Source organism: Pseudopodoces humilis, chromosome 20 (assembly GCF_049639895.1).
Source record: "Pseudopodoces humilis isolate 2021_Gansu_Grassland_sample_001 chromosome 20, ASM4963989v1, whole genome shotgun sequence".
Lineage (NCBI taxonomy): Eukaryota > Metazoa > Chordata > Aves > Passeriformes > Paridae > Pseudopodoces > Pseudopodoces humilis.
Genome location: NC_142219.1, coordinates 12,579,561 through 12,599,013, shown reverse-complemented (window position 1 = coordinate 12,599,013; position 19,453 = coordinate 12,579,561). Strand labels below are relative to the sequence as shown.

The 19,453-nt window shown below is 54.6% G+C and overlaps 1 protein-coding gene across 1 annotated transcript; it reads right to left on the bottom strand.

The window, feature by feature from the left end:
* Positions 1–978: 978 nt before the first annotated feature.
* On the bottom strand, positions 979–6,474 carry DRC10 (dynein regulatory complex subunit 10). Its single transcript, XM_005524533.3, has 4 exons — positions 5,841–6,474; positions 4,411–4,644; positions 2,158–2,229; positions 979–1,251 (listed from the first exon to the last, which is right to left on the bottom strand). The coding sequence occupies exons 1-4, from the start codon at positions 6,426–6,428 to the stop codon at positions 979–981; spliced, it is 1,167 nt and encodes a 388-aa protein (XP_005524590.3). The 5' UTR covers positions 6,429–6,474.
* Positions 6,475–19,453: the final 12,979 nt, after the last annotated feature.

Sequence of the window (19,453 nt, the reverse complement as noted above, 5' to 3'; positions counted from 1 at the left end):
CTGTGGGGCCACTCCTGGGTCTGCAACAGCCTGAGAGTGCTTTGGACTCCAAAGGCTGCTTTTTCAGAGAGCCATGGAATTGGTTGGGATGGAAGGGACCTTCAGGTCCATCCCAGTTCCACTCCCTGCCATGGGCACAGACACCTTCCACTATCCCAGGTTGCTTCAAACCCTATCTCTGGCCTTGGACACTTCTGGGATGCAGGGGCAGCCACAGCTTCTCTGAGCACCCTGTGCTAGGGCCTCACCACCCTCAAAGGGAACAATTCCTTCCCAATATCCCATCTAACCCTGCTCTCTGGAAGTGGGAAGCCATTCCCCCTTGTCCCAAGTCCCTCTTCCATTCTCCTGGAGGCCCTTCAGGCACTGGAAGGGGCTTTAAGTTCCCACTGCAGGCTGCTGGTGTTTGGGAACTCAAGCCTATCTGGACAGAGAATGTCCTTGACGTAACTACACCCCAAAGTATCCACATGGGTACCAGCTTCTCAAAGTCTCATGGATCCCAGTATCTCTTGTGGGTGCTAAGAAGGGAACACATCTTCCTTGGCCATGTCTGAGAAGAGAGGGGTCTTACCAGTGCCACCGCTCTCTCCTGGGAAGGGAGGCTGCAAGGAAGGGCCTGAAAGTCAGGAGTGGGCTGTCAAATCCAAACAAGCAGGACATGACAGGATATGGGGAAATGGCCTCAAGGTGTGCCAGGGGATGTTTATATTAAATATGAACAAAACTTTTTTTCATGGAAAGAGTCCTAAAGCCCTGGGAGAGACTGCCAAGGAAAGTGGCAGAGTCACTATCCCTGGAAGTGTTCATAAAGCATGTGGATGTGGAACTTGAGCATATGGGTTAATGGTGAAAATGCTGGAACTGGCTTGGCTTGATGATCTTAAAAGTCTTCTTCAACCTCAACAATTCAATGCTTTTACCTGGAAGAGCTCAGACACAGCAGCTTTGCCAGGGAGAGAAAAGGGATTTGGGGTTTTATTTCTTGCCCTTGCCCTTGCCCTTGCCTTTCTTCAGTATTGCCTTGTAGATGGACCGCACCAAGAAGCCCTTCCAGAAGGCCTGGATGCGGGTGGCAGCATCATTCCTCCTGGCCTCTTCCCGTGCAGCTTCCTCCTCCTTCTCCTTAAGCATCCTGCGCTCCTCCTCAATCGCGGTATATTCCTGGAGCAGCAGCGCGTGTTTCTCCATCAGCAGGGACAACTGTTCCTTCTCCTCGTTGTAGACAGCCTGGATCTCTTCATATGTGGTCTGGCAGGACAGCAGGGATCAGGGACAGCCGGTCAGCAGCTCCTCCCCACATCCCCAGGTGAGGGTCCTGAAACCCATCCCAAAGCCATGGAACCTCAACTGGTTGGAGCCTTTCCAAAGGGATTCAAGAGGAAGGCGTGTACCCAGTACCCAGGGAATTTCATGAGATGCTGGGTCCCTTAATGCTCCCACAATGGAAGATTTGGAGAACCAACAGTGTGGGGGTGGGTCTGGCTTGACAAATTCTGCCCCAAACATGGGGCTCCTGCCTCTCCATGGACAGGAAACCAAAATAATCCCATTATTAAACACCTGCCAGGGGTATGATTCCATACAATTAGCAGCAGCTTTCAGGCCCCTCCCTGCATTTTGCTCTGTAAGGAAGCCAGCCGCTTTTATCCAACCCCATAAATACTGCAAGAACAGGAAAGACATCAGGGCCTTCCCAGAGGCAAGTTTTGGGGGTGCTAATGTGACCCTCAGCCTGTCATGGCTCAGCTGGGAGCAGGCTGTTTGGTTTCTTAACACCCAGCACACATCTCCCAAGGCTTCAGCATGAACAAGAGCAGGATTGGGATACCAGGTAGGGCCATAAGAATTGAGGATTGGAGCAAAACTGAAAAGCCTGTTTCCTGGTATCAGGTGGACATCCCAGACAGAACATGGTGACCCATTTGCCCCCAGATTCTGTCGGATTTAGCAGTGGATGTAACTTTTCCTAAAGCCAAAGCAGCAGAGGACTCCTGGACACACAGGCAGGACAAGGATCCCTTTCCTGTAGTTCACCTGGATGCAGAACTGCCTCTCACTTCCACGGCCTCCTGAGTAACAGCCATGTGTCCCTTTGGACAGGAATGTACCTGAGCAAATCACCTCATAGGAGAGCAAAGCACTTAAAGCCAATACCTGTTTTTCTGACATTTCTGTGTCATATTTCTGGACCAATTCGTGAATTTCCCTCTCTGCTTTGCACTTTTCCTGAAACACAAAACAAGATCAGATCCTTGCAGACATCTGAGGCCTGGTAAGAAGGATCCTGGGTGAGAAAACAGGGAAACTTTGAGCCACAGCATCATTATATCTGAGTATTCCGCCTCCTTCCTGTGACAAGCTTCCCTCAGCTGACACATGTGTGGTTTGCCCTAATTTGAGTATTGTCCTGGGACATTCCCAAAGGGCTTTATTTGGTTTACAGCATGGAGCTGGGGGGCTGAACAGCACCTGGAAGTTGCTTTCTGCAGAAGGAAATGAACGTGTCTGATGGAATGTGGCAAGTCATCAACAAACTGAGGCAACCAGCCTGAAACTGAAGCAAGAGAGAACTGCAAAACATGAATGTGGGACAGAAAGTACTCAGAAGATGGTGCCTTTTAAAATATAGATATATTTCAGGCTGTAAAACAGTTTAGCAGCAGCTGTACTGCTGTAGAAGCTGGGGCAGTTTACCCCCAGCTCTGGATGTGTGCTCTGTGGAATCATTCCTGCTCCATTTCCTATGTGGCACTGCCCCAGGATGTCCCAAGGGCTCCCAGGCCATCACGAGGTACCACCTGAGCTATTTAGACCACAGGTACAATTTGTACTTGCTGAGGAAAGGAGGTCTCTGTGGTCAGTAAATGCATCTGCCACGGTGTTGGAATGAGCTGAGCTCTCCACAAGCAGCCCTGCTGTGGCAGGAACTGCAGCAGGAACTACCTGACACAGCCACTCTGCCAAAAATTTTGGGGGTTGTACTGTAGCTCTGACTTGGGTTTGACATTTTGTCAGTGCCCAGCCCTTCATGCTGTGCCACCCAGTGCAGCAGTGACAGATGCCCCATCACCACGTGGGCCTCCTGCCCATGGGAGGCTGTGCTGGTTTGGAGAGAATACCCAGGATGAGCAAAACGAGAAGGAAAATTCCCTTTTTCCAGTTCTTGATTCTCTGTGTCACCGGTGTGATCTGCTCAGGGCAGAGCTGTTGATACAGGGACCTGAGCCTGTCTGCTGGTCCCATTTCTCCTCCTGTATCTTCTCAGCCCTAGGGATGAGGACTTTGGGGTGCAGGTGGGTGAGGTCTGGACCCGCCCCAACCCCAAAACCCCCCCTGCCCTGGGCTGAGCCCCAGCCCCATTCTGTCCCTTTGCCCCACTCAGGTGAGACCCCACCTGCAGAGCTGCCCCAGCCCCGGGCCCTGCACAGGAGGGACCTGGAGCTGCTGGAGCCAGTCCAGAGGAGGCCATGGAGCTGCTCCAAGGGCTGGAGCCAGGCTGGGAGAGCTGGGGGTGCTCACCTGGAGAGGAGAAGGCTCCAGGGACACCTCAGAGCCCTTCCAGGGCCTAAAGGGGCTCCAGGAGAGCTGGAGAGGGACTGGGGACAAGGGATGGAGGGACAGGACACAGGGAATGGCTCCCACTGCCAGAGGGCAGGGCTGGATGGGATATTGGGCAGGAATTGTTCCCTGGCAGGGTGGGCAGGCCCTGGCACAGGGTGCCCAGAGCAACTGTGGAGCCCTGGATCCCTGGCAGTGTCCAAGGCCAGGCTGGACACTGGGGCTTGCAGCACCCTGGGATAGTGGAAGGTGTCCCTGCCATGGCAGGGGGTGGGACTGGATGGGCTTTAAGGTCCCTTCCCACCCAAACTATTCTGGGATGATTCTATGAAATCCCATTTCCCCCTCATTCAGCCCAGCCTGACTCCTTGGCTTGTCTTCTCTGCCAAGCTGGGCAAAGCAGGACCTGCTGAGCCCTCAGCATCAGCCCCATTCCACCTTGGACACTAAATCAGCTCTAAAAGATGCCTTCTACCAAGCCAGTATTGTTTGTTCTGCTCCCCCAACAGCAGATCCCTGGTTTCTCACTATCCCACACCTGTCCTGCTCCAGCCTTGCTGCCCTGAGCCCTGCCCAGTGTCACAGCACAGTGTGAAGGTGTTCCCAGAGCCGAGGCAGCCGGCAGGAGCAGGACCTGTGACAGGCTGTGTCCCTGCTGTCGCTGCAGGGCTGCTTTCCGCTGGAATCAGCAGAGCATGAGGACAGGGCGGGTGTGCTCTGACAAACACCATGTGCATCCTGCCAGGAATGAGCAGGGACCAAGGAACTCCTTGCAGCAGGCAGCAGCCAGAGCTGACAGCTCTGCAAACAGGCTTAAACCTCCTGTCCCAGAGCTCTCCGCCCCTTTACCTTCATGAGAACCAGCTCTGAGGCTCGATGCTCCAGCACCAGTGCACTGAACTGTACTTCCAGGTGCTGAATGTCCTGCTTCAGCCTGGCACACCTGTCCTGTGAGGCTTTCTCATCCTCTTTTTGCTGCTTTTCCCCTTCCTTCATGATCTGCTGGATCTCAGCCTTGCAGTCCTTGGCCAGAGCTTCCATGCTGGTTTTGAGGTTTTCAATCGTTTTGTCCTTCCTGTTAACCTAGACCAGAAAACAAGAGGAATACCTTTGGGAAATGCCCCTGAGGCATAAGGTGGGCAGGAGAAGAAAAACATCGCAAAGGTGGAGGAGATCCAAGAAGGGGCTCTCAGGGGCTGGCTCAGGTAGCACCAAGGACCTGGCACTGCCACCTCAGGGAAGAGTTAAATTTACACAGGAGCTTTGGAAATCTTCCCTTGGCTCCTCTGGGAACCTGTTAGTAAAGGCACAAAGGAGGACAAAGTGAACAACATCCCAAGCCCCACTGTCACTGCCACCTGAGGATCAGCCAAAACAGATTCCCTGGAGTAGCCCCGTGGCTCCCTCAAGGGCTGGATCAGGCTCAGAGTGACTGTCTGGGGGACACAGCTCAGAGAGGGAAATCCCCAGCTGGGATCAGTGAAACAGATTTATTCACCATGTCCTGGACAAGCTGCCAAATTGTACATAAAGATCTCAATTCCCAGAGCTCCAAGGAGCAGAGGAAAAGGGGAAAGCAGGCCCTTGGTTCTGCCAGCAGTGAGTGCAGGTCAAAACCTCATCCAACTCCTCTTGGAATAGAAAGAGAATCACAGGTAGAAAACAAAGGATTGCTGTCAGGAGCTCTGGGCTTGGCACACAGGCTGGGAAAGTGGCTGGGAAGTGCCCAGTCAATTATCTGCACCACAGCTGCAGATAAAATTAAAGATTCATGTAATTTGTATAATCACTGATTAATCACAAATACTCCGAGGCAGCTGTTAAGAGTCAGGAGTCACAGAAATGTTGGTTTTAAGCAAGAGTGAAGACAGAGCAGATATTAAAAATGGATTTTAATCAGAGCAATCTCTCCCTGCAATGATTTTTCATTCCTTCAGCAGCAGGGAATGAAGCAGCTGGCACTGTCACCCTGCCAGGATACCACGACAGCAGTTTGTGCCTATCCTGCCATTCCTCTGGAACTCAGGGACTTAAGTTGTTTAAGTTGGCTGGTGACAACAGGTTCAAAACATGTCAAATTCGAGTTCAAAAAAAATCAAGCATGCAATAAGCATTTTTCATTCTATTTTACAATAAAAATATTATTTTTAAGTTTGAGGTCTGATTTAGAAGGAATTTCTGGAACTTGCTCTTTAGGAGCTGCAGTAAAGGGATAAGGTTTATAGATACCAAGGTTTTTCCAACACTTGGTTGGAAAACACATTCACACAAGATCATACCTCCTCATCTCGAGTCTGTATGACTGCTGCCAGCTCTTCCCATAGAGCTGAGATCGTTTCCATGTTTTTCTCAACCCGGAGGGAAATGCGTTTCATGAATTTAATCTTTTCCTCCTCTTCATCAGGACTGGTCAGGAGCCTCTCAAGCGTGAAATCCCGGAACTCCATGAAGGCTTTGATAAACACATCAGCTGGTGACTCTTTCACTGGAACTTCGTATTTCAGACCATGGTAAAGCAAGGGGTTGGCCAGAAAGAGCCTCAGGATGTTTCTCAGGGAGCATTTCAGGCGTTGCTCCACAGCTCTCACGGGCTCCTCATCTCCAGGGCTGGCAAGCAGGTCCTGTACTGCCATTGAAAGCTTCTGATGCTCCAAAAGGCTGCTCATGATCTCAGGTCCCAACATCCTAGCATACCTCTCCAGGGATCCAATAATCCGTGAGATCAACCTGGTGATCTCCAGCTTGACAATGGTCTCATCCAAGACAGTTAGGATTCTTTCTGTCTCCGTGCTATCAGGCTTTAACTGGCGTGGATCTAATGCCTTCATGACACCTGATGGGATCCCTGCCTTCCCTGAAGTTGCCATCCCCTTCACCAAGGTGCTTTGCAAGGATTCTTGGAATGCAGCTGGATCCCCTGTTGCCATGGATTCAGTTAAACACCGGTGGTCTGGGTGGTTTGAGGTCTAGAAAGGACACAGCAGCACTTACACAAGGTGAGACTCTGGAAGAAAATTGAGGTCCCTCTGCTAATCTCCCTTCTTGGATTTTCTCTCTAAAAGGAAAACACGGTGACAGCATTAGAGAAACAATGTAATTTGGGAAAACGTGAGAGTCTGAGATTACCCCGGAGTTCTCTCTGAGTCTGGGCAGGGGGTCAGGACATGGGGTTGTGGATCAGAGCTGGTCTCTGTCCCAGAGCAGCTGTCAAACACCCATGGCAAGTGGGGGATGGATTCCTGGCTTTGAAGGGTGGTGGGGAGAAAGCTTCCAGCAGCTTCTGAGTAGCAGTGAGGTAGAGCAGCACAAGCCACAGCTCTGCAGTCCCCAAGAGGGTGTGGAGAGGGGCTTGGAGAGCCCTGGGATCACCCTGGAGGGAAGGGGAGGGTTTTCCACAATGGGAAACCTCTACCCTTCCAGGCCTGTCCCTGTCAGAGGAAGTGGGAGAGGGGATGTGGCAGGACTGGCAGGGACAGAGGCAAGAGGAGGAGAGAGGGAGGGGATGGGGACAGCATTAGCGGGGAGACCGACAGGGAGTGAAGTGTCCCCTCGGTGTGGGTTTGGGACAGCAGGAGGACCCAGGGACTGGGGAACAGCCAGAGGTCGGGGGCGGGGGGCGATTCCCGGTGGGGAAGACCCCCGTGTGAGGGGCGGGCGGCTCGGGGGCCGGTGCGGGAGGATCCGGGGGGTCTGTGGGACCCGCGGCCCTGAGACATCCCGGGCGGGGACGGGGTGTCTCAGGAGTCGGTTACTGGGGGATGCCGGCTCCAGACGGGCTCCACCCCTTGCAGCGTACTCAGTTCCGGTCCCGGTCCCGGTCCCGGTCCCGATCCCGATCCCGATCCCGATCCCGATCCCGATCCCGATCCCGATCCCGATCCCGCCGTCTGGCGTCTCCCGTTGCCAGGCCACCGGAGGCCGTTTACAGGTGGTCTGATGGCCCCGCCCCCATCTCTTGATTGACATCTCCGCTGTCCAATGAGGAGTCCCGCTGCGGCGTCCGGCAGGCGTTGGGTCTGTCATGGAGCCCGCGGGGCTGCGCGGGGTGAGGGTGTGGGTGTGGGTGTGGGTGTGGGTGTGGGTGTGGGGGTGGGGGTGAGGGTGAGGGTGAGGGTGAAGGTGTGGGTGTGAGGGGTGAGGGTGAGGGTGTGAGGGGTGAGGGTGAGGGTGTGCGTGTGGGTGTGCGTGTGGGTGTGAGGGGTGAGGGTGTGAGGGGATGAGGGTGTGGGTGTGAGGGGTGAGGGGTGAGGGTGTGAGGGGTGAGGGTGAGGGTGTGCGTGTGGGTGTGAGGGGTGAGGGTGTGGGTGTGAGGGGTGAGGGTGAGGGTGTGCGTGTGGGTGTGAGGGGTGAGGGGTGAGGGTGTGAGGGGATGAGGGTGAGGGGTGAGGGTGAGGGTGTGCGTGTGGGTGTGAGGGGTGAGGGTGTGGGTGTGAGGGGTGAGGGTGAGGGTGTGCGTGTGGGTGTGAGGGGTGAGGGTGTGCGTGTGGGTGTGAGGGGTGAGGGGTGAGGGTGTGGGGGGATGAGGGTGAGGGTGTGGGTGTGAGGGGTGAGGGTGTGAGGGGATGAGGGTGAGGGTGTGGGTGTGAGGGGTGAGGGGTGAGGGTGTGAGGGGTGAGGGTGAAGGTGAAGGTAAGGGTGAGGGACAAGAGGCGTCTCGTGCCCTCTGGGCTGCCCAGATCTGTATTCCTGAGGGCACAAGTAACCCGAAGAATAGACTTTATCTCCCCGAGGTCACGTCTGCCAGGTGGGGGTCAGCCCAGTGGATGTCCAGGAGCCCCGAGGGGGCTGTTTTGAAACATCAGAACAAAATAGAGTTTCCCTAAGCCGCTTTCACTGGCTTTATGGGGCCATAAAAGTGATAAAGAGCCTCAGCTGACAAAGATCCTGATGTTGTACAGGCTGACTGCAAAGGACATGCTGGCCCTTGAACTGTGCACACACCTTGAACTTGAACACACTGCAACTGTGCCCTCACCCTCTGCTCAGGCAGTGACATGGATGCCCTCGGGTAAGGAGGATCTGGTTTACAGCAGGAAACATGGCGAAATGCTGAATTCCAGGCCATGTTCACAGTGATGCTCTGTCCCTCGCAGGAGCTGGCACAGCACAGTGGTGGAGTGGCCATGTTCTCATGGGCAGCCTTGTCCTGGGTTCCAGTCTTACCTGGCCTGAGCAGCTCCTTTATTTCTGTGCAGGGAGTGACCAAGTCCATGAACAAATCTGTAGTGCTCACTGCTCACCCATTCCCAACTGCTTCCCTACACAGAGCAAAAAAGGGGCTGGTGGAGGGAGATGTAGTGGGCCCACCAGGGCTGGGCTTTCTGGTGTGGCACTGGTGAGGATGGATGAGGGGACACTTGGCCTTCCTGCCTGGGCATACCAGGTACCATCTCCAGGACCCCCAAGTCATTTTCCTCCAGGCTCGTTACCTGGAGCAGTGACCTCCATGCAGGTTCCCTCCTGCCTGAGTGACTCAGGCAAGGGACTGATTCGAATCAAGAACGGGATTGAGTGTGACAGTGAGTCTGGGTTTGGGTCCCACCCCAAGCTGAGACATACCCAGCCCACCGTGGGAAGAAGGGGCAGCTGGAACTGCAAGTATGGGTTAGGCTGTCCTGTAGCCTCCAGGGAAAGTATCAGGCTCTAATTTGGCAACTGGGATCACACTGGATCTAAATCCAGAAGATCCATGATTTCCTGGCTGCACTATGGTTGAGAGCACAGCAGAGCTGTGATTTGAGGCTGCAGAGGGATGTGCTGTCAGTTGGATGTGTCCTCGTGGAGCTCATCACAACAGAGAACAGCCCCTGAGACATGCAGAGCTGCTACTTTTCTTGACAAGGACTCCAGAAGGGATCCTTGACCCCCCTGAAGGGTTGCCACATGGCCTCCAGATATTTTGGAATTTAATCCATCATGAAAAGAGTGTCTTTCCAAAGTTGAGGAGTTTCTTGATTGCTTTGTTTGAAATGTGCCACTGCTCTCCAAGAAGTGCAGACTTGGACTTCCTGACAGCTGTGATCTGGAGATGGCATCAGCTGGCCAGTGACTGTCACCAGAGTCCCCTGTGTCCTGGTGTGCACAGCCTGCTTGAAGGGACACCAAGTCCTTGTGACATCCAGGGAGAGAGGAAGGATAAGGGGTGGAGTCGTGGGTCACATCCAAACCTCCTCTAAAGTAGGGAAGACTGTGGATCACTGCTGCTCTCTCCTGGATCTGGGTAATTATAGACATCTTGCAGGAGGAGATGCAGGTGATGACACATGTCCAGAGCAGCCCTGACTCGTCCTGCAGCTCCACACACTGCTCCAGGCCAGCAGCAGTGCTTCAGCCAGGAAGAAAACCAGGTCACTTTGGGAACTGGATGAAACATCACCAAATCTGCGTCAATCCCACCTCATTCCAGGATGTAGTGAAGCCTCAGATCTATCCTCAAATAATTCTCTGCACCCAAACCCACCAGACTGCATCACTGCCTGAGCCAGAGGTGCCCAAGAATCCAAATTATGTGGGGCATGTCCAAGCAAGGAAGGGAGAGCTGGGAGCCCCTGGTGCAGCCTGGGCTCACTGTCCCCCACAGTTTGAGTCCAGTTGTGTTCCAACAGCAGGACTCTGTGACCTGCAGGCCAGAGACTTCCCTGGCCCCCGCTGGCTTCAGCCACCACCCAAACCCCTCTGCAGATGCTGAATCCTGCTCCTCTGCAGCAAAGGGAAGCACAGCTAGAGCGTGGAAGCTGGCTGGCTGATCTGCTTGGAAAACCATGATCCACCCCAGCCTGGTTTGCCCAAAGAATTTTCCTGCTCCTGCTACCACCGACCCCTGCGTGGGACTTGGGAAGGGACATCAAGGTGGGGGATGATTTCAACTGATGGTGAAACAGCAGAAGCATGCAATGAAGCCTTGCTGCAGGCAGCAGCACCCCAGCCTGTCACTGCAGGGAGAGTCAGCTCCTGCCATGGTCGTTTGGCTCTAGCCTTACATTGTGCTCTGCTGGGAACATGGAGCTCTGGCAACACACCAAGCCCTGGAGGACTCCACAGGGCCAACTGATCCCTGACCACATCCCTCCTGCAGCTTTGGCTGCTGTTCCCTCATTCCCATGTCATGCTGTAAGTGGGATGATGGCATCCTTATCCTGAACAGGTGGGAAAGAGTTTGCACTTCCCTGCCCCCCAGAGCCTGTCAGGAAGGCCCAGGCAGGGCACAGAGAAACCAGGGAGTCCCTGCAGAGTTTGCTGAAGGAATGAGTGTAGTGGGGTTGATGTAAGCTCTGAGCTAAAGCGCCCAGTGGGGAAAACAGGAGGGCTGGAGGTGCTGGGCTGGCTCTGAGAGCACCAGGCTGCAGCTGGGGGGCAGGAGCAGGAGTGCAGAGGGACACAGCCAACTGTGGCACAGGAAAATGTCCCTGGGGCTGTTAGGGCACTGAGACCACAGTGTGTGAGTTTGGTCCTAATCTGTCTGCTGAGGCCGAACCTCAAATCCTTTGTCCAGCTCTGGGCCCTCCTGACAAGAGAGCCCTGGAGGGGCTGCAGCGTGTCCAGGGCAGGGAACGGAGCTGGGGAAGGGGCTGGAGCCCCAGGAGAGGCTGAGGGAGCTGGGAAAGGGGCTCAGCCTGGAGAAAAGGAGGCTCAGGGGGCCCTTCTGGCTCTGCACAACTCCCTGCCAGGAGGGGACAGCCGGGGAGGGTCGGGCTCTGCTCCCAGGGAACAGGGACAGGAGCAGAGGGAACGGCCTCAGGCTGGGCCAGGGGAGCCTCAGGGTGGATTTTGGGAAAATTCCTTCACCAAAAGGGCAGTCAGACACTGGCACAGCTGCCCAGGGCAGGGGTGGATTTCCCATCCCTGGAGGGATTGAACAGCCCTGTGGGTGTGGCACTGGGGACATGGGCCAGTGGTGGCCTTGGCCGTGCTGGGAGAATGGTCGGACTTGATGCTCTCAGAGGGCTTTTCCAACTTTAATGATTCTGTGATTCCATGAGTCTGCAGCAAGTCACAACTTCCATCTCCCAGGCAAAAGCCAGCTGCTTCCTGGCTCTGCCGAGTGGGAACACGCAGGGCTCGATCAGCACGGACACCCAGCCCCTGCAGAGCCAGGCCCAGGGTGTGCCAACACCCCCAGCCTGCCCGGGGGAGCGCTCCAGCTCCAGCAGCTCCAGAGGCTGGGGAGGGGCAAGGAGAGGGCAGACAGGATCACTCAGGCTTGGGGCTCTTCATCCCAGGGATGCTGCTGCGTGCCAGCACTGCCTCTGCCATGGGAATGCTGGCATCACGGACAGCACCGAGCTGGGGGACCAGAGAAGCTGGTGACAGGCTCCTCCCAGCACGGGGAGGATGGGGATGGGCTCAGAGGGACTGAGCTCTGTAACCTTCACACGGAGGAGCCTCGTTAGAGCCCTGCAGCTCCTCTGCCTCCACGGCGAAGAAGGGAACACTTCCCTCGCTCCCCCTGGGTGCTGCTGTGTGCCAGGAACCACTTGGGGACCCCTCTCCGGTGTGCAGGGTGGGTGCTGTTTGCTTCTAAACCACTCATTTTCCCACAGCATCTTCCCACAAGGAAACCCCAGGAGTGGCCAGCATGGGTCACCCCTAGGTGACAACTTCCAGGCCCCTCTCTAAAAACTTCTGACATTATTTGCTTTTTGGCATTTCGTTTTTATTCATCTCAATCCATCTCTTCTTGGGTTTCAGTCACAAAGCCAGCTGGTGTAGGTGGACACCAGGCTGGCACTGGTGCCTGCATGACCAGAGATGTCCACTGTCTGTCCTGTCCAGCAGTTGTCACAGTGAATCACGAAATGGTTTGGGTTGGAAGGGGCCTTAAAGGTCACCCAGTTCTTCTGATGAACAGCAAATCCTCATTTTCCTGGACAAACACAGCAGGCAAAAACTGAGATCAAGAAGAAAGGGTCTGTCCATGGAGAGGAAAGGATGCCAGGCAGATTCATCACAGGTGGGAAGAGGAAAGACAAGAACATACCTTAAATACTCTGGAAAGGCAAGATTTGACAGATCTGTGGTTTGAAGCCAATTCAGATGCCAAACCCTGATTTTCCATGCAGTGTTTCTAGAGCCTTGCAGCACCTGAATTATGTCTATGGAGAGGTTAGGAGAAAGTTTTGTGCTTCCTTAAATAACAGTTTTAACCATAAATAGAAAATTTATTGCCAAGGCCTGATGGCTCCTGATTTTTGAGCACTGAGGTGTGACCTGCCTGTGCTGACCTGGTGTCTGAGCTATGCCTCTCCCATCAGTTTTGAGAATTCCCTTCAGAAATCCCAGCTGAGGGGCACAGATTGAAGGTACTGAGCATTTTTCAATCCAGTGAAGGAAAGACTTGATTGAGGATGTGACGTGATTGAGGACATGGAAGCAATCTTCCAAGGTCCAATTATTCCCTCAAGGTCACTGGGAAACATAAAGAATAAGCGGCTTCATTTCAAGCAGGAAAGGTTTGTGTTATGAAATCCAAACACTGCAATGGTGGCTGGAAATCCAGGACACAGAGTCATGGAATATCCTGAGTTAGAAGGGATCCACAAGGGTCATCCAGTCCCACCCCTGTCCCTGCCCAGACCCCCCAACAACCCCACCCTGGGCATCCCTGGCAGCGCTGTCCAAACGCTCCTGGAGCTCTGGCAGCCTCGGGGCCGTGCCCATTCCCTGGGCAGTGCCTGGCCAGCCCCAAGGCACGAGCCAAGGAGAAACTCCATCCCTTTCACATCAGTGTCCCACTCCCTCCCAGGAAAGCGGTCCCTTGAAGAGATGTTTCCCTCCTGCAGCTGCCTCACTGCTCCCTCCCAGCCCAGGCTCTCCAACCACCCCGTTCCCATCGATTTAAAAGGGCAGCAACACCAGTGGGATTGAGCTGGTTTATTGCTGTAAAAGGAGCTGTAACTTCCTAAAGTCTCTGCGTGCTGGAAGCCGTGGCCGCAGCCGGGGCATGGCCTGCAGGAGGAGCTCTCTGGACGTGTCTCTCGGTTGTTTTTTTGTCAGCAGCTCCCGCTCGTTCCGAGGGCTCCGCTTCATCCGCAGGCAAACGGGAGGTGGGACCTGGCACCTTCCCACTCCTGCGATCGAACACTTCCAGGGATTTTCTAAATTGTTCGGCTGTCTTCTTCCTGTACGCCATCTTTCTCTCCTGTTCTTTCAAAAACTGCTGCCGTAATTGTTTGTAGAGTCGACGAGTTTTCTTTTTGGCCTTGTCAAAGCTTTTTACCTTTGTGAGAGTAAACATAAGACCTTATTGCCACTCTCCTACCATGGAATAAAGAACTCCAAAATGGTGCTTGTCTTCAGGAAGAGACAGATCCCACCACATCTCTCGCTATGGCCAAGGTGACCTCCGAGCAAAAAGCTCCAATATGCATAATCACAAAATCACAGTATCACAGAATGGTTTGGGCTAGAGAGGACCTTAAAGCTCATCTTGCTTCAGTCCACAGGGACACCTTCCACCAGACTAAGTTGCTCCAAGCCCCATCCAACCTGGCCTGGAACACTTCGAGGGATCCAGGGGCAGCCACAGTTCTGGGCACCCTGTGCCAGGGCCTGCCCACCCTCACAGGGAAGGATCTCTTCCCAATATCTCATCTGAACTTATTCTTTTGCAGGGTATCATTGGAACAATGTCTGAGTCCAGGTTAAGTCCATGGCCAATGATGCCTGTAGCTTATTCCAATCCACAGTTGACCTGGAGATAGGATATGACAGCTGTGTCCTGAGGTTAGGGTGGAGGCACAACCATTCGTGTCAAAGGTGGCCCAAATCCAGCAATTGTCTCTCCCAACCATTGGAGAGAGCCTTGGCACCCCCTCCTGATCCAGCAGGCTGAAGACCTAAAGGCCTCCTTGTGCCACAGTGGGCCATGAGCTTTGTCCCAAGGAAGAGGAAACCTCACCATCTCCTCCAGGACCTGCAGCTCATGGGCACTGGTGAGGCTGCTGGAGGTGGGCAGGGGGTAGTCCAAGTCCAAGTCCCAATCTGCAGGGCTGCTCTGGGTGAGAAAGAGCTTTGTGTCAGAGGCCCACAGACCTGCTCTGAGTGTGAGGGGCCCCCAACCCGGGGTGAGTGTTTCCCAGCCCGGGGTGAGTGTTTCCCAGCCCGGGGTGAGTGTTTCCCAGCCCGGGGTGAGTGTTTCCCAGCCCGGGGTGAGTGTTTCCCAGCCCGGGGTGAGTGTTTCCCAGTGCAGGGTGAGTGTTTCCCAGCCCGGGGTGAGTGTTTCCCAGTGCAGGGTGAGTGTTTCCCAGCCCGGGGTGAGTGTTTCCCAGTGCAGGGTGAGTGTTTCCCAGTGCAGGGTGAGTGTTTCCCAGTGCAGGGTGAGTGTTTCCCAGCCCGGGGTGAGTGTTTCCCAGCCCGGGGTGAGTGTTTCCCAGCCCGGGGTGAGTGTTTCCCAGTGCAGGGTGAGTGTTTCCCAGCCCGGGGTGAGTGTTTCCCAGCCCGGGGTGAGTGTTTCCCAGCCCGGGGTGAGTGTTTCCCAGTGCAGGGTGAGTGTTTCCCAGTGCAGGGTGAGTGTTTCCCAGTGCAGGGTGAGTGTTTCCCAGCCCGGGGTGAGTGTTTCCCAGTGCAGGGTGAGTGTTTCCCAGTGCAGGGTGAGTGTTTCCCAGTGCAGGGTGAGTGTTTCCCAGTGCAGGGTGAGTGTTTCCCAGCCCGGGGTGAGTGTTTCCCAGCCCGGGGTGAGTGTTTCCCAGCCCAGGGTGAGTGTTTCCCAGTGCAGGGTGAGTGTTTCCCAGCCCGGGGTGAGTGTTTCCCAGCCCGGGGTGAGTGTTTCCCAGCCCGGGGTGAGTGTTTCCCAGTGCAGGGTGAGTGTTTCCCAGCCCGGGGTGAGTGTTTCCCAGTGCAGGGTGAGTGTTTCCCAGTGCAGGGTGAGTGTTTCCCAGTGCAGGGTGAGTGTTTCCCAGCCCGGGGTGAGTGTTTCCCAGTGCAGGGTGAGTGTTTCCTAGTGCAGGGTGAGTGTTTCCCAGTGCAGGGTGAGTGTTTCCTAGTGCAGGGTGAGTGTTTCCGAGTGCAGGGTGAGTGTTTCCTAGTGCAGGGTGAGTGTTTCCCAGCCCAGGGTGAGTGTTTCCCAGCCCAGGGTGAGTGTTTCCCAGCCCAGGGTGAGTGTCCCCCAGCCCCAGGATGGTGTGAGTGTCCCCCAGCCCCAGGATGGTGTGAGTGTCCCCCAGCCCCAGGATGGTGTGAGTGTCCCCCAGCCCCAGGATGGTGTGAGTGTCCCCCAGCCCTGCACCGAGGCCTGCCGATCTGCAGGCTCTGGGGTGGTACAAAGATGGTGACACGAGGCCGTGTTTGGCCCTGCTCCTCCATGACCCCTTGTCTCCACTGGGGTCAGTTGTTGTCATGGTGACCTTGACAGGCAGCCTGTCAGGAGTCACCTCCAAACTCTGCCTCAGTGACACGGTGGGCCCAACAGCTTCTCGTGCCCTTCACCCACTGCACCAGCACCATCCTGGATGTCTGCCTGGAGTAGTGACCAGGCTCCATCCCAACCTGGAGCACCTGTGTCCCCATGATGGGACCCCCAGTGCATCTCCAGCAGCTGTGCTCGGTGACAGCCAGGGTGCACGGCATGGGGACACAGAGGGGTGAGTCAGTCCCCTCATGGAGCATCACTCCATGTCCCCTGTGGGAACAGAACCATAGAATCATGGACTCGTGGAATCATGGAATGGTTTGGATTGAAAGGGACCTTACAGCTCATCCTGTTCCACCCCCTGCCGTGGGCAGGGGCACCTTCCACTATCCCAGAGTGGTCCAAACCCCATCCAACTTGGCCTTGGACACTGCCAGGCATGGGGCAGGCACAGCCTCTCTGGGCACCCTGTGCCAGGACCTCCCCACCCTGCCAGGGAACACTTTCTTCAAACTATGCAGTCTAAACCTCCTCTCCTTCAGATTGAAGCCATTCTTCCTTGTCCTGTCCTTCCAGACTCTTGTCCAAAGTCTCTCTTCATCTTTCTTTCTCTGGAAGGCTGTAATTAGGTCACCCTAAAGATTCTTCTCCAGGCCAAGTTATCCCTATTCCCTCAGCCTTTCCTCACAGCAAAACTGCTCCATCCCTCTGATCATCTTGGTGCCTCCTCTGGACCTGCTCCAGCAGCTCCAGATCCTTCCTGTGCTGGGCCCTAGGGCTGGTGGAGTCTCACCTGCCTGGGGCAGAGGTGTAGAATCCCCCCTCCCCTGCTGCCCACGCTGAGGGATCAGCCCAGCACACAGTGGCTTTATCCAAGGTCAAATCCTGCCATCCCAACATAGAACCCAACAACAGCTCCTGGCAGCAGGGTCAGGCCAGTGCAAAGTTCAGCATCAGCAGGTCCAGATGCTCATCTCTCCAGCCGGAATGGTGCTCTGTGTTTGTGGAAATGAAGTAGGAGAAACATTGCTGCTCTGAGTACAAACGAGCTGCTGTGACCTCTTGGCAAGAAATCTAGAGAAAGCCAGCAGCAGTTCTTCCAGATCCATGCTGGAGCACTGAAAATAAACTCACATCTGAGGAGCTGGAACATGAAGCCTGTGCTGCTGAAAGTACAGAGGATTTGAGATACCCCAGCGAGTAGTGAATTTTACTATTAATAAAATCAGCACAGTTTTCACATCTCATTTGTACCAGGGCCTTGACAGGGACTCTGAGAGCACCACGTGCTCAGGGAATGTTGTTTTATTCCAGCACAAAATGTGCTGCTGAGGCGGGACGGCAACTTGCTGTGAGTCAGGAGACTTGGAACGTCACCAACACTTGTTTTTCCTAACTGGGATACAGCTTTGGGTTTTGAGACAGCAACTCAAAGTCCCATCATCTGCTGCCTTCCAGAGAGGGAAGGAAGAGCACAGGCTCCAGCATCTCTGGCTGGGAGAGACCCAAAGATCTTCCTCTTTCTCTTCCCCCACTTGATTGCCACAACTCTTTTTCATAAGATGCCTTGGGAGATCCATGGTTATTGTCCCTGCCCATGGCAGGGTGTTGGAATGAGATGAACTTTAAGGTCCCTTCCAACCCAAATCATTCCATGTCTTTTGATTTGAGCAAGCTGATCCTTGATCGTGAAGAACCCCATTCCTTGGTGGGGTCCCACAGCCCAAACAGATGTGAGGGGTTGGAGCCAGGTGGGGGGGTCAGGCTCTTTTCCCAGGGAACAAGAGACAGGACAAGGGAGATGGCCTCAAGTTGCACTAGGGGAAGTTTAGGTTGGATATTAGAGAAAAATTATTCACAAAAAGGGTGGTAAGGCATTGGAATGGGCTGCGCAGGGCTGTGGTGAAGAACCCATCCCTGTATATGTCCAAAAAATATGAGTATGTGGCACTTGGGGATGTGGGTTAGTGCTGACCTTGCCAGTGCTGGGGAAACAGTTGGACTTGGTGATCCTAGAGAGCATATCCAACCTTAACTGCTCCATCTTTCTCCGATTCTAAGACTTTTAAGATGTCTTTAAGCTCCTATGATTTCATCTTTTAGAAACTCAGCTACTCAGCCAAGAGCCTGCTCAGTGCAGGGCAGGGGCCTGTGACACGGAGAGCCAGCAGTGAAACCATAGTGAAACCAGCAGTGAAACCACAGTGGAACCACAGTGAAACCAGCAGTGAAACCACAGTGGAACCACAGTGAAACCAGCAGTGAAACCACAGTGGAACCACAGTGAAACCAGCAGTGAAACCAGCAGTGAAACCACAGTGAAACCAGCAGTGAAACCACAGTGAAACCACAGTGGAACCACAGTGAAACCAGCAGTGAAGCCACCAAATGGTTAAGGACAAAGCCTGGAGGGCATTTTTGGGTGCTGGAGCAGAAGCTGTGGAGCTGGAAGGGAGTCTGAGGAGTCATCCTGTCCATCTCCTGGCCTGCAGTCTCATTTGGACAGCTTCAAATGCCCTCAGCTCTCTGGGCTAGGCTGTCGTACAAGGAAAAAACCTTCCTACATCTACCCTAGAAAAGGCTTTGCCACAATTCCAGATCCATACCCAGGAAGTCCCTGACACTATTTAAGGCCTGGGATGTGGTAGGTTTGAGAACACAGCCCAGCAGATCCCAGAAGGATAATTTCCTGGCTCAGGCTCCCCAGCTTAGCAAGTGTTTGTCCCTGCTGCAGATCCCAAATCCCTCTGTGCCAGTGCAGTGAGCTCCCGACGGGCCCCAGGGCAACAGTTAATCCCTGTCCTGACACAGAGATCATTTCCACTCTGCTCCCAGGCACACAGTAAAGCCACCCTGGATTTCCTCTCCCTTGCGTGGGCACATGCTGCTCCTGCTCCAGCGACATCCCAGCACATTCCATCACCACTTCCAAGGAAGGGTTCAGCAGTGATTCAGCAGCAGATCCATGAAAAACTGTCTGGCCTGATGTTATAACTACACTGTCCCACTGGACACGGGTTTATTTCTCCCACTTGGACTTTCACACTTCACCTGGAGCTCCCTGATGGAGAGGGAGGGCCCTGGAGCAAGGGCTTGGAGGGACAGGACACAGGGAATGGCTCCCACTGCCAGAGGGCAGGGATGGATGGGATATTGGGAAGGAATTGTTCCCTGGCAGGGTGGGCAGGCCCTGGCACAGGGTGCCCAGAGCAGCTGTGGCTGCCCCTGGATCCCTGGCAGTGCCCAAGGCCAGGTTGGAGAGGGCTTGAAGCAACCTGGGACAGTGGAAGGTGTCGCTGCCCATGGCAGGGGATGGGATGAGATGACCTTTAAGTTCCCTTCCCACCCAAACCATCTTGTGATTCCATGATTCTTTGTCAGCCAGCACATCCAAACGTGTGCAGGTGCCGCCTATCCCTCAGAGCTGTGGCCCCTCCTCACAAGGGGCCATGTGAGGGCTGTGCCTCTTGTTCCCTGCTCCACCTGGGCTGGTCCTGCCCTGTGCCAGGGGCTGCTCTCCAGGAAAGTTGTCCCATCTGCTCCCCC

What these genes read in the sequence shown, in the direction of transcription:
- DRC10 (XM_005524533.3), bottom strand. Translation starts at nt 6,428, where the DNA reads ATGGCAACTTCAGGGAAGGCAGGGATCCCATCAGGTGTCATGAAGGCA. An exon ending in TACAGACTCGAGATGAGGAG is followed by an intron (nt 4,645 to 5,840) that starts GTATGATCTTGT and finishes TTTCTGGTCTAG; the next exon opens with GTTAACAGGAAGGACAAAAC. An exon ending in CAGAGCTGGTTCTCATGAAG is followed by an intron (nt 2,230 to 4,410) that starts GTAAAGGGGCGG and finishes TTTGTGTTTCAG; the next exon opens with GAAAAGTGCAAAGCAGAGAG.